Source organism: Taurulus bubalis (assembly GCF_910589615.1).
Source record: "Taurulus bubalis genome assembly, chromosome: 1".
Lineage (NCBI taxonomy): Eukaryota > Metazoa > Chordata > Actinopteri > Perciformes > Cottidae > Taurulus > Taurulus bubalis.
In genome coordinates, this window is record NC_136589.1 from 20645503 (window position 1) to 20666223 (window position 20721).

General features: G+C 42.3%; 1 protein-coding gene across 1 annotated transcript in view; it reads left to right on the forward strand.

Annotated features, from left to right (window-relative positions):
* Nucleotides 1-8053: 8053 nt before the first annotated feature.
* LOC306744440 (voltage-gated inwardly rectifying potassium channel KCNH6-like) overlaps nucleotides 8054-20721 on the forward strand; it is a gene marked incomplete at both ends in the record, with an annotated part of 46050 nt that continues 33382 nt past the window's right edge. Inside the window, 2 exons of the mRNA XM_079227077.1 lie at nucleotides 8054-8129; nucleotides 10304-10534. Coding sequence (XP_079083203.1) covers nucleotides 8054-8129; nucleotides 10304-10534 — 307 coding nt within the window. The remainder of the gene's footprint in view (nucleotides 8130-10303; nucleotides 10535-20721) is intronic.

The following is a 20721-nucleotide window of genomic DNA, read 5'->3' on the forward strand; positions in this document are numbered from 1 at the left end:
CGACCTCTGCCAGGGATATGGGAGAAACCACCCCAAAGTCTTCCGGCGCTGCCCCCTCTCCGGGGGACATGTTAGCCGGGTTTAGGAGTTCCTCAAAGTGCTCTTTCCACCGCCCGACGATGTCCCCAGTCCGGGTCAGCAGTTCCCCCCCCCTGCTGAGAACAGCCTGGGGTAGGCCCTGCTTTCCCTTCCTGAGCCGTCGGATGGTTTGCCAGAACTTCCTTGAGGCCAACCGAAAGTCCTTCTCCATGGCCTCCCCGAACTCCTCCCATGCCCGAGTTTTAGCATCCGCGACCATCGCAGCTGCAGCCCTTCTGGCCTGCCGGTACCCGTCAGCTGCTTCAGGAGACCCCTGGGCCAGCCAGGCCCGAAAGGCCTCCTTCTTCAGTTTGACGGCTTCCCTCACCCCCGGTGTCCACCACCGGGTTCTCGGGTTGCCGCCACGACAGGCACCGATGACCTTCTGGCCACAGCTCCGAGCAGCCGCGTCCACAATAGAGGCTTTGAACATGGTCCACTCGGGTTCCATGTCCCCAGCCTCCCTCGGGATTTGTGAGAAGTTCTTCCGGAGGTGGGAGTTGAAGACCTCCCGGACAGGGTCCTCCGCCAGACGTTCCCAGTTCACCCTCACTACACGTTTGGGCTTGCCAGGTCTTTCTAGCCGACTCCCCCGCCATCTGATCCAACTCACCACCAGGTGGTGATCAGTTGACAGCTCTGCTCCTCTCTTCACCCGAGTGTCCAAGACATACGGCCGCAGATCAGATGATACGACTACAAAGTCGATCATTGATCTCCGGCCTAAGGTGTTCTGGTACCAGGTACACTTATGAGCCACCTTATGCTCGAACATGGTGTTCGTTATGGACAAACTGTGGCTAGCACAGAAGTCCAACAACAAAACACCATTCGGGTTCAGATCGGGCAAGCCGTTCCTCCCAATCACGCCCCGCCAGGTTTCTCTGTCATTGCCCACGTGAGCGTTGAAGTCTCCCAGGAGAACTATGGAGTCGGCAGGCGGCGCCCTTTCCAGGACCCCTCCCACCGACTCCAAGAAGGCTGGATACTCCGAACTGCTGTTCGGTGCATAAGCACAAACAACAGTCAGAGCTTTACTCCCTGCAACCCGTAGGCGCAGGGAGGCGACCCTCTCGTTCTCCGGGGAAAACTCCAACATAGCGGCGCTCAGCCGGGGGCTCGTGAGTATCCCCACTCCCGCCCGGCGCCTCTCACCCTGGGCAACTCCAGAAAAGGACAAAGTCCAACCCTTCTCCAGGAGCTTGGTTCCAGAGCCCATGCTGTGCGTGGAGGTGAGCCCAACTAAATCTAGCTGGTACCGCTCCACCTCCTGCACCAGCTCCGGCTCTTTCCCCGCTAGCGAGGTGACGTTCCACGTCCCTAGAGCTAGTCTATGCTGCCGGCGATCGGCTCGCCCAGGTCTCCTGCCTGGCCCGCCGCCCGGTCTGCATAGCACCCGACCCCGATAATTCTCCCCGCGGGTGGTGGGTCCACGGGGTGACTGCTGCTCCATGTTGTTTCTTCGGGCTGAGCCCGACCGGGCCCCATGGGCGAAAGCCCGGCCACCAGACGCTCGCCGACGAGCTCCCCTCCTGGGTCTGGCTCCGGGAGGGTGCCCCGGTTTCCCTTGTCCGGGCGAGGTAACTTTAGTCCGTGGGCTGCAATTCATCAGGGTTTTTTGAACCGCTCTTAGTCTGGGCTCTCCCCCGAGACCTGTTTGCCTTGGGAGACCCTACCAGGGGCTGATGCCCCGGACAACATAGCTCCCAGGATCACTGAGCCACTCAAACTCCTCCACCACGTTAAGGTGGCGATTCATTGGAGGAGCCTACCTTTCTTACATTTTACTGACTAATTAAACGATATTTAGCTTGAAAGGTAATAAGTTCAAGTTTAGTTACAACGTTACAGGATCCTTTTTATCAATATTTTAAGTGGATTTTTATTGGAATGTTGGCTAAAAACTCTCCGGACCGGGAAACAATTCCTTAAAATCATTTATCCAACAATAAATTTGACCCAGAAGCACAACATTTTACATTTTGTGCTAAATACAATGAATATCATCCATTTACAACCTTACACAATACCAAAAGTATGTCTGTCACGTGTCCACCACATAATAATTTCAATACTGACGCAACTCAAAATATATTTTTTTTGATTTAATCCATAATTCTTTGCATTGTCACATCTTTGTGCACTATCAAGTTGTTAGTTAACCTAATCTGCATGTCTGGGCTGTGGGAGGAAACCGGAGCACTTGGTCATGTTTACACAGCCAGGCAGGTTCCAACCTGGGACCTTTTTGGCTGTGAGGTGACTGTGCCGCTGCACTACATGCCTTTATTCAATTGGGGTGTGTAATTATTCAATAATATCAATATTTCTGCAATTAGAAAATCAAACATCATGGCGAAGAATTTGAGAGACTTGCCTTTCACAAATTCTGCGTTTCCTTCACTGCAGGTGTTCCCGTCTGAACGATGGGAACATTCTGCTGCTGTTTTCCTCTTCATCCAGCACTGGTTATCAGCTGTGGCTTTAGGGCCATGGGCAGTGATCCAAGTTAGAGGTTGATGCTCCACTCCCATTTTCCATTACGCTGGACTTTACAAAGGGCTTGAGTTGAACACAGGACTGCTCAAGTTGATAATGACAACGTTTTTGGTGATTGAATGCGCTGAAGTCAAATACAATGGGTTGGTAGTGGCACATACATGTTTAATTGCTAGGGGTGATTATTTCTTTAGAATCTGTTTGCCAAAAAACTGAAATATGACTTACTTATGGATGAAACAATACTTGCTTGTTATGTATTGGTGCATCTGCTTGAGCAGAGCCCCTCTGTCCAGGAAGAAAGTTCGGGCATTTTGGCTCTGAGCGGATCTAAAAATACGGTTCACGAAACTTTGCAGAGATACTGTTAACACATATTGCTATTTTTTAGTAGTTTTTTCTTTGTTCTTTCTTGTGTTCTATCATCGACCAATACCCAGTAACACATATACTGCTAAATGAACCTCTAACTGGTCTCACAAGTGTTTTCTGTATAGTATACCTTTTGAAATTATTAAAATAGCCCTTGTGGTTGAGGAGATAATCTGGATTTAGTATGGGTATGCAAACCATTCAGATTTTTTTTTTAAACGGCTCATGTTTGAAAAGATGCACAAGGAGCACCGCTGAGAAACTACAGGACGGCATGTTTCCTTATGTGAACCTGTCCTTAAAGCGCTTGAAAGGATTTCATCAGGAGTCTTTTCAACAAGAAGTGACAAAGCAAACTTCATTTGTCGTGTCAGAATGGATAAGAACAGAACATCCACTGTTGCTGTTATTTTTGGTAGTTGTAACTTTTTCATCATACCGACTACTCATTATATGAATAATTTATGTAATATTCATTGAATGTTCTGTAACTCTGTTACGTTGTTCATTCTGTATACATGACATCTATTGCTTCTGTCCATCCGGGGTTTCTTCCTTTTTCCCACTTAGAGGGTTCTCCCTGTTTTTTGGGGGAGTTTTTCCTGATCCGACGTGAGGTCCCGGGACACAATACGTCCGAGTCCGCTGGCTACCCGGGATGTGTACAGATTGTAAAGCCCTCCGAGGATAATTTGTAATTTGTGATTTGGGGCTGTACAAAATAAACTGAGCACTGTACGCCAAAACCACCAGACACCAAAACAGCTGCTTCCCACTGTCCGTCACCCTGATGAACAGTTAATCAGTCACCTCCCTTTGCACCATTTGCACTTTTTTTTGTCTTTTTTTAATATTTATCTTGTTTATTGTATGTTGTGTATAAATATGTAGAGCGAAGTGAAACCGGAGTTAAATTCCATGTATGCCTAAACACACATGGCCATTAAAGTTGATTTTGATTCTGATTCTGAATTGTCATGAATTTGCATATCAAAGTGATTGATAACACTGCATGAATTTACTTTAGCTCCACAAGCAGTGACATCCCATGGCCTAGAGCGTTAACCGTCTTTTTTAAAATCTGAATCTCATGACATAGATTAGTCCAAACCCGTCAACACTACGTCAGCATTGACCATTCGAGGTTCACGGCTGATTTAAAACAGTAGATGGCCTGTTGAGCCATGTTCAAACCATGAAATACAGATTTTTCCTAAATTTGGTAAGAAATGTTAATATTACCATCACCATTGATGTGTATCATCGCAGCACAATCATCTAATTTAGTTTACAGCATAAAAAACGGTTGAAGGGTGCAGTAGCTCTTTATTCCAGCATCCTGTTCGTACCACTAATGCAGTTTGTACTCTGCATGTTTCACTCTGAGAACATGGTCGTTCTCTCTGTTCCCTCTGGTCAACTTCACCCAGACAATCAAAGATGGTGGTTGCAGCGCATCCACCACCTTTCTCCGTCCTTAAACTCTCTCCCTCCTTCACCTCTCTCCCTCCTTCAGGTGATCCTGAAGCAGCAACAGAACTTGAGTCCAAACACATCTTCCAGCTGGACATCAAGGTGGAGAAAGTCCTGATGGAGACCAGTTCTGATGACCCTTATGTCCGCCTCACCGACTTCGACCTCGCCTGAGTTGCTTCTTCAAGAAACAATCTGTTTCATGTGTCTTGCATGGCACCATGTTTGACTCCTACTTATATGCACTCTACTTTGACATTTACACTTATGGAACTGTTGGCGTAGTGACCATGTTGCCTATCAAAAAAAAGGCCACCACGGTTTCTAATTACTTTGTTTAGACGCATGAAATAAATGAGAAAATGGCCAGTTTACAACATAAAGGCAATTTAATTCTTACAATCGCAGCATTTCCAAAACAAACAGATCACAGCCATTGTATCTGTCATGAGTCTAACCTCTAAATCATAGACAAAAGAAATCCTAACATTCATTATCGTACGGTAAAAAACTGTTTGCTCCTGCCAAGTCAGCAACACTTGTATCAAGTGCCCCTCCTGATTATATATATATATTGATTATATATCGCCAACAGCACTACACCCCCAAGTGGTGGGAGGTTTAACAAAAGAATAAAAAGATTCACCTGCGTTATTGTCACGCTCAAGGAGAAGACTCGCGAGCAGTAAAAGGTCCCACTCTTTACAGCATTCTTCAAATCATCTCAATATTCAGCCATGACGCTGAAGATCCTTTAGATCAGTGGTTCTTAACCTTATTGGAGGTACTGAGCCTTGCAAGCTTCATCAGTGCATTCACCGAACCCTTCGTAATTGGAAAAAATAAATATGATTTCTTCAGTGCACAAAATGAACCATGCATCAGTTGCACACAAAATCACTGTGTTCAAAGAACAAAACCAACAAAACATAAATTTTACACAAAAACATAACTCAATGAATATTTACTGCATATCAATGTGACTTTTGCTGTTGCCTTTCAGATACAAGTTCAGAAATGCACGGCTTCACCTTGGCAAGTGCCACTCTCATATCATTTTCGCAGCAAAGTCTGTTCCTTTTCTTAGTTTTCATGGCTACCAGCCAGCCGGGCAGGTAACCAGCCCGACAGGTAACCAGCCGGCAGGTAACCAGCCGGCAGGGCAGAAAACCACATTCCACGAAAGATCGTTGTCTCTGAAGAAGTCATCCACGAGTTTCTTCACATTGACTAAAAATAAAAAATCTTCCTTTTTCTCGTCGTCGTTCATATAGCGCACAAATACAACAAGCGGCCTACGCCGGTGGTCTCGTCGAGTTGGAGGCTGACTTTTGCTGGGCTTGAAATCAGATCTGTCATCTATTCTGCTGCTGATCGTGTCATTTGAAAGAGGAATTTGGGATAATTTATCTTCAGCAGCTTTTCCCAGCATGATATTCTCCATCTTCAATGCAGCTGGTTTTACGAGTGTTTCACCAATGGTGTGTGGTTTGCCCTGCTTTGCGATCAGGTACGCAACTTTGTGCGACGCTGTGAGGATCGGTTTGTCGATGGGTACAAAGCCGAGAACCGGCAGAGTAGCCTTTTCATCGAATCTGGCTCTCTTCAGCTTGAATTCAGAGAGCGTTGTGTTCTTGTATTTCCCATCTTCGTGCAGCTTTAGGAAGTGTTTCTTTAGTTTTGCCGTTGCTAGACTAGAATTGCTCAACTTGGCATTGCAAATGCATTGAGGACTCTGACTCCCATCACATTCCTTTATACACGTGAATCCATATTGTACATATTCATCGAACCGTTTTCTTTTTTTGCTCGACATAGTTAGTATAAAGGGATTGAAATACGGACCCCGTCGCCGGCGACAGGAAGTAACATGCAACACTAAAATTACCGTAAGGGGAAGAAGAAAGATTGTGTGTTGCAGCCCGACATTGCTAGTGTGTACCGGGCTATACTGTGTGTGTCTTGACCCCTGCCGAACCCCTGAGAGTGACTTACCGAACCCTTTGGGTTTGATCGAACCCAGGTTAAGAACCACTGCTTTAGATGACACTGAGCTGTGCTCTCTGTACTCCGATGCCTTTCCCGAGGTTTCTTCCTCAGTATTTTGGGGAGTATTTGGGCCTCTGCAGAGGTGGAGTCGTCACCTCCACTGAGTCCCTGGATGTCACAGATGTCACAGCGGCTCGACTAATACATGTGACATAAACACAAACCACATGGTCTGTCTTTTCTCTGCAGACAATCATGGAGGTCTTTTGAATTCTTAAGTAATAAAGACATTTTAGCTCCAAGTTATTGTGTTCTGTAAACAAAAATCACATTAAACTAATGAGTAGCTGGACAGAGCATTCCTTTGAAGTACTCTGTTTTCTTTGTTTCATTTCTACTTTTAGTAGAGAACCACCTCTATCCTCTTGGTCGTAAATACTCTTTCACAATTTAAATGTAACAATTTAACATCCATGTTAAAAAAAATGATTACGTGAAGGTGTTAGTTGGAGGCGAAACAAAGACTAAAGCAATATGAATCACCTTCGAGTGGGCGAAAGGGAAACATCAAACTTGTTGTATTGTATTTGTTGTGTTGTTGGACGTCAGAATCAATACAACGTATATTTGAGAAGAGAAACTAGTCCATGGCTAAGACTCTTTTTTTCAGTTCGTCTTGGATGTGAGAAAAAGTGAACTCAATATAAAGAAATGTGGGTTGACGACTGTAAAAAAACAACAACCAAAAACAGAGAAGTGTTGGTCAGTTGTGTACACTTTCTATTAACCCAAACTAAAGCCACTATTTCAGCACTTACAGCACACAAACTGCCGTTACCACATTCCTCCAGTAGATGTCCCTGTGTGTAAGTAAGAAGGAATAAGTGTTAAGAACAAGGCAGCACTCCACTGAGAGAGATGATCCTCCTCCTGGTGCTGATGAGACACCACTTCTGTCTTTGTGTGTCTTAATCCCGTTAACACTCACACCTCACTCACACGTTCTGGTATGTCACCACTTTTCTTGCATTCGTACTTGTGACCCCTGAATGACATCACAAACAAGGCATATTAACACTTTAGTGAAGCTATAAATGCAGAAGAAACATAAAATATACTACCCACATACATTTCCCCGTTTGACTGACAGCGGATTTAATTACTGGTCTTACTTTGGAAACTTATGTTATGTTAAATTGTTGTACTTTACCCTGTAGATGATACTATGAACTATATTGTATTCTGCTGTGTAGGAAGTGTTGGATAGTATTAGTATTATAATAGTATTAATATTATAGTAGTAGTAGAAGTAGTAGTAGTCATAGGAGTATCAGAAGAAGCAGAACAGCATTTCATGGATAGTTATAGTCAAGAGATACTACATTGTAAATAGTTTACCTGTTGCCCGGACCAATCAGAGGCGAGCCTTTCGGATTATGGGCGGGCCTGTGTGGTCAGGATGGAGAGAGTGAGAGAGAAGGAGAGAGGGAGAAAGAGGGGAGGAGAGGATGTGGTGAAGAGGTCTGAGCAGACAGACGCCCGGGGCAGAACAACAGCTGGACAGTTTGTGAAAGAGGTTTCAGACTGGAGCAGCTCGGGATCAGCCAATCAGAGTCCAGGAGGGTCATTACCGGGTCCTGTCATGCCGGTGAGACGGGGCCATGTGGCCCCTCCGAACACCTTCCTGGACATCATCATCCGCAAATTCGAGGGACAGAGTAAGTAGAGATGTCTGCATGCGGCGTGGGGAACCATGAGGACAGCAGGTCCAGATCCTGGAGGATTTACTAGGATCCAAAGAGTGTCTTTTCTTTTTTATTTTGTTTAATAGAGTATTCAGAAAGAAGAAATAGCCTAAAGATCAGCTGTGACGTTACTTGTTAACTTATTTCTTCATGATGATTGATGTTTTGTGTCCTTCAGCTACATTGTAGTACATCGATATGGTCCACCAGGTAGCGTGCAGACAGAGCAGTGATGAGGACTCAGCTCTCATCCCGCTGTGTGAGGGCTCTGCAGGGCTCTGATCCGGAGATCTGAACCCTCTCACCACCTGAGCGCAAACACACTTTAATTAACAAAAGTGAATCATATGACATTAAGTACAAATAAACAACTAACTTAAAGGGTAACACAAGGTGTTTTTGAGCTGTAAACTAGATTATATGACTACTGTGATGAAAGACATCATTGCTGGTGTTAATATGTACATTTCTCTCCAAATTTATAAAAACATTTCAAGGTTGAAAACTGCTCCAAACTCTATCTACTGTTTTAAATCCAACGCAAATGGGAAGCATTACGTTGTTACATCTTCTCACTGCGTTAGTTTGCTAATCCACATGTTTACATGGCGTTGGGGGTGCGTGGGTCAAATAAATCCTGTAACATTTCAATATAATTCAATGCTAGGTACTATTTTAAAGGCAAAGATTGTGTACACAATATAGGCTCGGCCTATATTTTGCATTAGGTATAATATCTTATTACGAGTTGATTTCATGGCTTTGCCGAGCAAAGAGGAATTCCAGCCTGAGGAGGAGAGCCAGGACTCAGAGTCTGTCATGGAAACAGGCAACAATGCAGTATTTGGTTTTACGTTGTGATTCTTTGTGTGTTTGTGTGTCAAATAGAGTCGATGAATGATTAGCTAAAATGCTAACGATAGAGAGCCACTGTACCGGTTTCATGGCATGGGGATGTTTTGATGGTTTTCTTCTAGTGCAGGGGTCGGCAACCCGCGGCTACGGAGCCGCATGCGGCTCTTTAGCCCGTCTGTTGCAGCTCCCTGAGGCTTTGACAAAAAAAAAAAAAAAGATCCTTCTTTTTCTTTTTGCCCAGTGGAAAAACTTTCAAAGGGAATTCCTCTTATCTTGGAGTTTTAGGTAATATTGGGTCACTCAAGACTCTTCCAGAACAAGCATCTGCTGAACGGTGTCAAGCTGCAGAAGAGCGATTCCTCAACTGCTGCAGTAAACTGAGCAAAGTAAATATACTTTCAGGAAGCTAATCAAGTCTCCAGACTCCAGTACTGCTTCTGGTTCTGTGGCAGCTCATGAGACACTGAGGCGTCCGCTAGTAAAGACGGATCCGTCCTCCTCCGTTTGCGGAGCTCACGTAGCAAAAGATATGCGTTTAAAATGGAAAACTCACGTGAAGACAGGGATCGAACATGCTACCTTGTAATCACAAGGGAGAACACTCTACCACATAAGCCACACTTATAGACAGTATTCAAGGTTTGCATAGTTGTGTTTTTAATTGATCTCAAACACATGACTATTTTTTGTCTCCTCTTCATAAGAGTTTGATAGTTATAAACAGGTAAAATAGCAATACAATGTCAAAAATTGTCTTTATATATCTCTTTCCAGTTATTTGTATTATATTTTATTTGTGTGTATATATATATATATATATATATATATATATATATATATATATATATATATATATATATATATATACCTTTATTTTAATTGTATTTTGTATATATCTTTCATCCCTGGTGCTTCTTTATACATTTTATCTTGTGTGTTTATTTGTATCTGTAAGCTGTAAGGCGCTAGTACGACAAATTTCCCCTTGGGGATTAATAAAGCATCTGTCTGTCTGTCTGTCTGTCTGTCTGTCTGTCCGTCTGTCTGTCTGTCTGTCTGTCTGTCTGTCTGTCTGTCCGTCCGTCCGTCCGTCTAACCAAATGTCAGGGTTTGGTGAATGTGCATCTGCCACAGCACAGCATCTGTGTGTGTCTTGCTGTTTCACATACTGAGACTATTAGGGGGTGTTTTTTTAAGGTAAAAAAATGTCAGTCGGTATCACCATGTCTGTGTGTGCTGTGAGTTTGTGTCCTCCTGATCCCTCCCTTCTTCTCCTTCCTCTTCCTCCACAGATCGAAGGTTTATCATCGCCAACGCACAGGTGGAGAATTGCGCCATCATCTTCTGTAATGACGCCTTCTGTGGGATGTGTGGTTACACCCGGGCGGAGATCATGCAGAAGCCCTGCACCTGCAGCTTCCTCTATGGACCACATACCAAGAGACCAGCGGTGGCCCAGATGGCTAAAGCACTACTGGGAGCAGAGGAGAGGAAGGTGGAGATTTCCCTCTACACCAAAGATGGTAGGATGCTGTCCCCTGGTCTCCTGACTCCTGCAGTGCTGTTTGATACCTGCTGGTTCAGGAGGGGCAGAATGCTGCAGGCTTGTGCTGTTGTTGCTTCAGCTTTCTAAGAACCGCTCTTACAAACAACGCCACACTCAAGACTGCGCTCCCTTTGGGTCCTCTGCAGTGCACCTGTCATGACATACAGTAGTACGGTCACACAGCCACATCACAGCACTCGCGGTCAGAAACACCGGTGAAATGCACTCTGGTTCACAGAGAAAGCACTTACTATGTACTTCAATTTCAAAGGAAAACCTTGTAGTACATTTACCTGATGGAGAAATGTTACTGGTTATTTTGCACATTCAGATTTGGCTCCCAAAATATAACAATTAAAATGTGATTTAAGCACATTGTGCTTATAGTTCCTATTCAATTCAATTTAATTCAGTTTATTTTGTATAGCCCAAAGTCACAAATGATCCTCAGAGGGCTTTATAATTTGTGCACATACGACATCCTCGGGAGCCTTTCCCCTTTCACTTGAAGTAAAAATATGAATGCAGGACCTTTAATGTGTGGTATTGATAATTGTACTATTCATTGTTAATAGTTTTACATCCTAAAAAAAGTCTCAGTCGCCTTCTTCTGATATTACTGCCATACTAACATTTCCAGTAAAGCCAGATGGTGTTTGACTGGGCCCCCAAATCACTTAATTCGGCCCTGAAAAATACAGCCAGGTGGGGCTTAGTCACAGTCAGAAACATTGGTGAAATACACCCAACTGAAGTCATTTCCTAAAGTCTTACACTGGGGAAATACAGTTTTACTCACAACCAAGTCAGACTTACTCGCTGTCACGTGGTGAAATACACTCTGGTTCAATTCTAAAATGTAAAAATTAAAGGATAGCATTTAGAAGTTCTGATGGTTTATTTGATTTGATTTATTTATTTTGCACAATTCAAACAATAAAACAAAAAAAACATAGCAGAAAATGAATATCACAGTGCAGGAAGAGACAAAAAGCCAACTGGGCTTATTTGAAGCCTCCACCTATATAATATTTAAAATTTTACAAAATTACAAACATAAATTGAAATATGACTGAAATTTACACTGACTTCAGAGCAGTTGATATGATTCTTGGCAAAACAAATAGTCTGGAGCCTGTAGACCAGCTGTATAATCAAACAACAGAGGGATCTGTTCCAAAAGGAAGTGAGTTTTAGGATCTGTTGAACTAGCAGTATATGTCAAAGATGTTTTATTAGCATACTTGAATTATTTATTCCTTGGACCTCACCATCTAAATATCAGTTATTTTCTACAATAATGATATATATGGTGTAATAATAACACTGTCATATAATTATGAGTGCTTTCAACACATCCATAAGTTTCTTAAGCACTAAATAAACTTAAGAACATGCATGCAGCGGCTGATAGTCTATGTCTGTGAGACGGGCAATGGGCTGCGCCTGTGGTAATCAATGTTCGCGACTCGAGAAGCTCTCATAAATATATGATTCCTTGTCGGTAGAATCGATAGCGCTCGTACAGGAAGTCATCATTATTGTGAGAACGGATCTTGGTGATCTGAAAGAACTCTCTCCCTATAAAACTAATATAACTAATATCGCTCCTTCATCAATGAGGAAGGGAGCTGCCTTTTTTGTCCGGTGGGAGTGGCCAACTTATCCAGTGAATTTCAGTTAGCCTGAAAGCAGGTTTACATTTTTGGCTGTGTTGCTATGGTGATTTCAAAAAGCCTGACCTACGTCATCTTATCCTGAAAATTAGCTGGCTAATTCAGTAAGCCAGCTACGAGGAATAGGGCCCTGCTGTAGATAATTATCGAGACAAATTCCAGAGTAGTGGGGCCAACAGTGCACTGACAGTCATTGTCCTGGAAAAAAATATTAATTTTCAGCAGCTTTTTAAGTTAAATCTAAAGGTTTTTAGGCCAAATGTTGATGACATTGCTAAAATGTGCCACAGGCTGTGACAACCCGGCACATAAACACTGAGATATTGTATTGTCTGCTGAGTATAATGGGGACTCTGTTTCCATTTTTTTTCGCGCATTCAGACAAAATCCTCCTGGGTCTTTATTATAATAGTTCAGTAATGTGTCAAGGGGACCTTCACAGCCCCGCCTGCATTAATGTACTTAGACTGCCAGGGTCACCATGGTGATGGGAGGATCTGTTGCTCCTCACAAGTGAAAGATGAGCCATTAGGAACGGATACTATTGTGTACTGCAATTAGGCCGCAAAAGATATTTTTCAAAGAATGCTAATGTATTTGAATATATAGATTATTCTTCCCCCAATTGACCACTGGAATGATCACTTCCATATTTTGTCAGAAAAATGGTCAGTTGACCAGATCTCTTCTCACACTGCATCACAGTTTGAATGGCAGCATGAGGTGAAAAGAAGATGGAACCAAAGACCGTGCAGGAGGAATAAGGACAGTGGCATCATGGTTGGGCTTTTCAATAACATAAATATGACCTAGTTTGACATGATTTAGATTTTACATAAATATAATAATAAAGAAACATGCTAGAAAAGTTACCCACTGTATACATTGTCTTTGAAATTATAATTATAACACTATTACCTCTTTTTCAGTGTGAACTGCTGGTTAGTCAGGCTTACATGTGGCCCACCCTATTCCATGTTACTCTTCCCTATTTTTATTTGTTTTATTTGTTTTATTTGTTATTCTTTGATGAAAATCATTTTGTCATTAATTGTTTTAGTAATTATAGTTTATGTGAGGAAGTTAAACAGGTCACTATTCCTTTAATAATATAGATTTTTCTCATTCAAACGACTCTATTTTTTTAAGTTTTTCTGTAAAAACTAAATTTTTCAAGATTACATTTGAACATATGATGATTTGTTTAATTGCCAGACACCAAAACGGCACCACGTTACAAACAAAACCCATATCCCATACCGCAGTGAATCAAGCGCCCACATGAACCGTCCTGAAGTCCACCCTCAGATCTCACTGCAGTCTGGTTCCCCAGTGCTACTGCTGTGAGAGTCCATTTCTGATTTACCATTTCATGTATAATTAATCAGTCCGTCTCTCTGACCTCATTATGAGGCGTAATGGCCTTGTTCATCAAAATTACTGCTGTTGCTCAGGCTTATGAGGGTTTTAATGTCTGAGAATATCTGTTGGTCATATCTAAACTCTCCTCTGAGGGATGTATATTTGTGTGTGTGTGTGTGTGTGTGTGTGTGTGTGTGTGTGTGTGTGTGTGAGAGAGAGAATGAGAGAGAGAGAGAGAGAGAGAGAGAGAGAGACAGAGAGAGAGAGAGAGAAGTATAGTATTAGTGATATAGCACAATGTGCTGCATCACTAATACTATATAACTAAAGGCACTGTGAGCCTTAACGTCCGGTGCGTGTTGTTCCTGCTTCAAGCTGCTGGTTTCCTGCTCGTGTTTTCAGTGCATCTGTGATTAATGAGACCTGGCTGGTTGCCCTTAATTGCAGTTGCACTTAAATACAGCCAAACTTTAGAGCTCTTTAAAAGGGCAATGCATGTGTGTGTGTGTGTGTGTGTGTGTGTGTGTGTGTGTGTGTGTGTGTGTGTGTGTGTGTGTGTGTGTGTGTGTGTGTATATTAACTTTGCGTTGGCCCAATGATGATTTCAAAAATCATCTTCTACTGTACGAGAGTGTGACTAACTGACAGTAAATATATAGATGAACACAATAGCATATTCGAAAAGAAATAACTAGATTAATTTAATTAGTTTAATACTAATTTAAACACTAGAAAAGTACATCATTTTTCAGCATTAATAGAATTTTTACAATCAGCAAGTACGAATTTCCTATTTTCAGTTCCTGTTTTCAGTTTGTCTGTTGTGATATATCCCCGGCTCTTTTGTTATTGTGATCTGTATACGATACCTGAATCTGTGTTCTTTTGTTTAAAAAAAGGAAAGAAAGCAGAGAGTGTAAAATAACATGACCTGTGTGTTGGTTTTCTTATATTATAAAAAAAGAGGAATTCTGTGTACTGAATTAGGATGAATCCAGTACACAGATTGCAGCGAAGGAATAGGATGTGTTACTTTGTAAGAACTTCAACTTTTTTCCCACATATAGAAGTATGTATTAATCTGATACGTGACATATGCTCTCCAAAAATAAAGAGAAGCAGACAGGAAGAAAGAAACTGGAGGGGCGGTTGTCAGACTGACAGGAAGGAAGAGCATGATGTGTGTGTGTGTGTGTGTGTGTGTGTGTGTGTGTGTGTAGGTGTGTGTGTGTGTGTGTGTGTGTGTGTATGTGTGTGTTGAGGTCATAGTGAAGGTCGGTGCCAGTCTTTAGGAACAATGAGAGAAATAGGATCATAGTTTTCATTAGAGCATAAGCACCAAATCAGCCAATAGAAATGATAAACAACGGATTAGAGATTAATGGAAGAGCCAAAAGATTATCCAGCCCTCAAACACGCACACACACACACACACACACACACACACACACACACACACACACACACACACACACACACACACACACACACTCTCTTTCTGTTTACGACAGCTTTAGGAACACATCGCCACATTAACTAAAGCAAGACACCCTAAATTTCTCCCCTAGCTGTGCCTACGGTGTATGAATGTTAGATAGTCCTAATGTGGCACCTTGCATGGTAGCTCATCTCATCAGTGGCTGAATGATTCTTATGTAAAGTGTCTTTGAGTATTCAGAGAAGTGCTATATAAAATCTAAATATTATTATTATGATGAAGTTATGAAAATGCAGTTGGATGGATCAACAAAGTATGTGATTTTGGAGAACAATATGTGGACTACGACTTGTGCAGGCTACCTTTTGAAGTGGGTCTGACTCTGGTGATAACCAAGGTCATGATACCAGCTGTCCAGGCTCACCAATGTTCTTAGGCTCAGTTAGTGAGGTGACCCAAAGAGAGCTACACTAAGTGGAGATACCTGTCTGGCCAGTATGAGTATCCAATCAGGGAGCCTCCTTGTGCATCTATGTTGGATCTGATCACTAACCTATGCACCTCGTCACCTTGTTGCCTGTGACATATATGTGCTCAATCCAAGTCTGTTTTATGTATTAGTCTCTCCTGATTGAAGTCACTTTTACTCAAAAAGGTTGGTACAGTTCAAGATTTAGTCTCAACGGATTATCCCTTTTGGATCATATGAGGTGTGCTTGTGTGCGAGTGGTCTACAGCAGGCGGTCTTCCAGCTGCGTCATCGTGATATCATTAAGGTAAAATAAGTTAGCATGTATCTACGTTAATCCATCCGAACACACACACACACACACACACACACACACACACACACACACACACACACACACACACACACACACACACACAAACCCTAGTGCACTTTGTTCTGCCTTATCCATTCAATAAATCCTGTTTCAATTGAAGACCAAGGTCATATACATGATCCTTTCGGGTTTGAAGTGAATTAAAGATATGTACAGTAAATTACAACATAAAGTTATCCATTCATTATGATGTCAATAGTTTGCATGTAGCATTCTGATTCAAAGTTCTTTAGTTGAAGTAGCAGAGCTTTCTGCCCAAGTTCCATGAACAATACATTAAATCAAATAAAATGTTGCAGTGCTATGTTAGGCTGAACATCCAGTCAGAATGAAACAAACAGCTCGTTTTGTGCCGTCTTTAGAAACGCCTTTAAAAACGCCAGCTGTTTTACGGTGCTCCTCCAGCACTCAGGAGTCAGTCTCGTCATGCATGTCCTCCTGGTGTTCTCATGTTTTCTTTTCGGTCCACGTTGATTTAAAAAGCAAGTATGGAAAGTAAGCTTAGCCAAACCGGGCTGTTGTAGCTTAGCCGTCTGCACAGAAGCTGCTTGCTTCCCTTTCATGCCAGTCTGTTGTCTTATGGTGAGGTCCGGTTGATCTGGGAACTAGATGTTTTACCTGTAGTTTCTCCGCCAAAGGTCTTCTCTCAAACGGGTGTTGGAGGAGAGATTATACCGAGATGAGATGAGATGCAAGATGAGAATAGTCCCTCCGGAAGTCTTTTTTAGGGCGCTAATTGGATACATTGTATGTCACTCACTATTATCTTTAATCAGTGATTGGCTAAACTGCGTATTAGACCCGTCTTCCTTGGGCAAAATCGATCTAGCCTCAGCACGCGCACGGCGCAGCAGAGACGTGCACGGGAGCAGCTGAGAGGTGCACTAGCGGAAAGGACGAGCAGGAAAGCACATATTTTGAGCAGATATCTTATTTTACAAATATTAATGGGTATATTCCATAGCTCAAAAACACAAATATTGACAATTTGTATAATTTATTAATATTAATATATTTTTTATATTTAATAATATTATAAATGTATTATTTTTTTGGTTTGCTCAAGGTGGGTGGGGCCAGGCTCTGTGGCCCTCTGTTGGCCGGCCGCTACTGCTGTATTCTCTTTAAGGATGTTCATTATGTTCACAACAGTATATGGCTTCTCATCAGTCATCAGTAATTATCAAAAGCTTCCACTATGTGTTGAAATGGTAAAGAGCATAAATGTCAAGTTAAAACAAAGAACAAGAATTTCCATTTCCAGTGTGTATTTCTCCAAAATTATAATATTTTATCTATTAAATATCACCATGAAACTTCCCCAGTTGATTAATTTCAATAAGATAATTATGAATATATTTTTGTATTACAGGTTTAAATATGCTAGTTGAATAAAGCCAAGTTCAATTTTTTTTCTTCATTTTGTGACATATTAGAGTCAATTGTTTTTACAGAGGGAATCTTAGATATCTCAATAAAGCCACCAACAGACATTATATACCACCAATATACATTTATATTCATATAATCTATTTCCTATATTTGTAGGGATAACATGTTGGATAAATCAGGCTTTGAATGATATATGAACAAGCCTGTCTGTAAAAACCTTCAGAATAATGTAAGTGCTACTGAGGTGGAGTTTTCTGGTCAGAGTCTGAGAAATAACTCAGAAAACTGTCTTTGAATATATGTCTTGTGAAATACATACCTTTTGAATGACACTACGGGGGAATAGGGTTAACAATAACTAGCAGATATCACCATGAAACTTCCTCAGTTGATTACTTACATTAAGGCATTTTATATTTTATGAAACAGTATGTTTAAATATTGTAAGGGCCTGAGAGGAGGTGTGGTGGATGGAATCTACATTCCAGCCAGAAGGCTCCACCCACTCGTCAGGAGAGCATTGGGATCAGGTGTGGGACGAGACACACCTGATCCGGATCCCCCTCATCAGGGAGGATTACAAAAGCCAAGAAGGGGGAGGGGGGGAAGTTGTATCGTCACGGGGGCGGGCAGAAGCATCATGAGCCGGAGCCGGAGCCGGAGTCTGGGACGTCATCGGTGTGCGATGAATCAAGTTTGTGGAAAATCGGTGGACTTCGAAAGGAGAGCAGAGTTTTGCGGTTCAGCAGCAACTGTACCGTGAATGCAGATAATATGGGTGACAGTACAGATGGCGAGAGAGATGGAATGCAATGGCAAGAAGCTAACAAAAAGAGGAGAGATTGGAGCGATAGTTCTGATCACTCCGGAAATGAGTTCGGCAAGGGGAGTAAAAAAGCGAAGGCTAATGGAGCAAGTGTGAGGAAAGAGGATGAAACAGCGGAATGGAAAGTGGTAGTTGCGTTCAAAAATGAAGGGGCTCACTATCATCCGTTAAAACTCACCAAAGCTATTGAAAAGGAAATAGGGAAGATTAAGTTTGCCAAGTTTTTAAGCAACAGGCGACTGTTGATCTTTGCTACAGATCAAAGGCAAAGGGAGAAGATCCTCAAAGCGGAATCATTGAACGGAGAAAGGATCAGCAGTCATATTCCAGGGAGTGCTGCTAAACTGAGGGGTGTTATTCAGGATGTGTCAATGGATGAGATTATCCAGGAAGTGAAATGAGGAAAGGTAGTGAAAGCTTCTAGACTGCAAATAAATCGAGATGGTAAGAAAACTGATAGCCTATCAGTGCTGATGGAGTTTGAAAAGGTCCTAGCCAAGAAAATAAGAATAGGATATATGAGCTATGATGTTAGAGTTTATTCCAGCTCCCTTAACCCTTTGGGGGCGGGGCCCGCGTCGACGCGGCCGGGCAGGTGTTCAAGTTTTTAATAAAATTCTATCATCACAATAATACGTCACAGAGATATGGTTTAAAATCTGGCAGATATGGTTTCCACTTCCGCGTCTGAGCATCTAAACATTGACGTGTCTTACGACGTGTGCAAAGCTTCAATGTGAGTCAGAAGATGCCAAGCAAAGAGTCCTGCGCAAATATATTGGAGGGGACAGACGGCGCAGCTCCAGTGCCTGAAGGATTCGCTAACAAGGAGCTACCTGGAGCTAACGGGCCAGATAGCTGGCTACAGCGTTTCTGTGAGACTGAACGGTGAGTAACCAATTGTTGCCCCGATCACCGTTAACTTTCTTACAGTGAACTTAGTACGACCAGTAGTGTTGAACCTCCATTATGTGTTTGTAAGACAGTAACTAACGTGTGTTTGTTGACGATAGCTTGGCGTTAGCGCGTCACTAGATAGCCCCGTTTTGGATGTTTCCTTACGTGTCTACGACTGAACGGTGCATACTCAACTGTTGTACCGATGACCGTTAACTTTCTTATAGTGAACTTAGTACGACCAGTAGTGTTGGATCTCCGTTAATGAACCCAGACCCCAGAGTGTTAAGATGCTTCAAGTGCCAAAGAATGGGACATACGGCAGGGCAATGTAAGGGGAAGCAGAGATGTGCAAGATGTGGAGGCGAGCATGAATACGGAAAATGTGGCCAAAATGTAAAAATTAAATGCTGTAACTGTGGAGGTGAACACAGTGCTGCTTTTGGAGGATGCCCAACTCAAATGCAAGCAAAGGAAGTGCAGAAATATAAAATACTCAATCAGGTGTCCTATGCGGAAGCAGTTAAAAAGGTGAAGGAAAATGGAAAAGTTACACCCAGGGAAACAATCATGAAGGAAGCGGGGAAAAGACAACCCCTTGTGGACCTTCCCCCTGCTCCGATTCAGAGTCAAATAGAGTTGAATTCATGCATAACAGAGATAAATGAGGACACGCTAATTGTTGACAAAATGTGCTTTGTGGCCTTCATCTGTAAAACTATGAACTTGGCAATTCAACAAAAGAAAAAAAGTGATAGAATTAAGACCATTGTAGAGGCAGCTATAGAGATTCTGGGGATCAAAGAAGCGAAGGCAGATTTGATTCATAAAATGTTAAATCCTCCCAACTACGATGTTCAGGGTGATTAACCTCATAATGGTGTTGCATATCCTACAATGGAATGCCAGAAGTTTAATAGCAAATGGGCAAGAGTTCAAGAAGGTGGTGGCTGATCTGAAAGATAGGCCAGATGTTATTTGCATTCAAGAAACTTGGCTAAAGCCACAATTGGACTTTGTAATTCCAGGGTACAGCTCTGTCAGATGTGATAGAACTGGGAAACAAGGTGGGGGGGGTGTAACATTTATTAAGGAGGCACTAGCATTTAGGAAGATTAATGTTCCAGAGCAGTATGAATGTGTTATGATCGAAGTATGCAGTCCCAGAGGAGATAGCAAGGTGGTTAATTTTTTTAATCCTTGTAAAAAGCTGTCTTTGGAAATGTTTCATGAGATATCAGGAAATGCTGGGAAAAGAGAAATTTAGTGTGGAGATTTTAATGCTCATAATACACTGTGGGGAAGTGAGTGCACAGATTTCAACGGAAGGGTAGTTGAAGAATTTATAGAGGAAAGAGCATTAATTTGTCTTAATGATGGAAGAGGCACTAGAGTAGATGTTACTCGAAATTCGGTATCCTGTTTAGATCTCACCTTAGTCTCAGGAAATATGAGTAATTTGTGTGAATGGAATATAATGAATGACTAACATAGGGAGTGATCATTACCCAATATTATGCTCATTAAATTGTAGTATCTTTACACAGAAGGGTAATTCAACAGAAAGATGGTGTTTTCCTAAAGCTAATTGGGAAATATTTAAAGAATGTTGTAGGAAGGCATGTGAAGATATAACTATTGAAGGGGATGTGGACAGCTGCACGGGAGTAGTGACCTCCATGATTATTGGTGCTGCATCAATATGCATTCCTAAGAGTAAGGGGAATG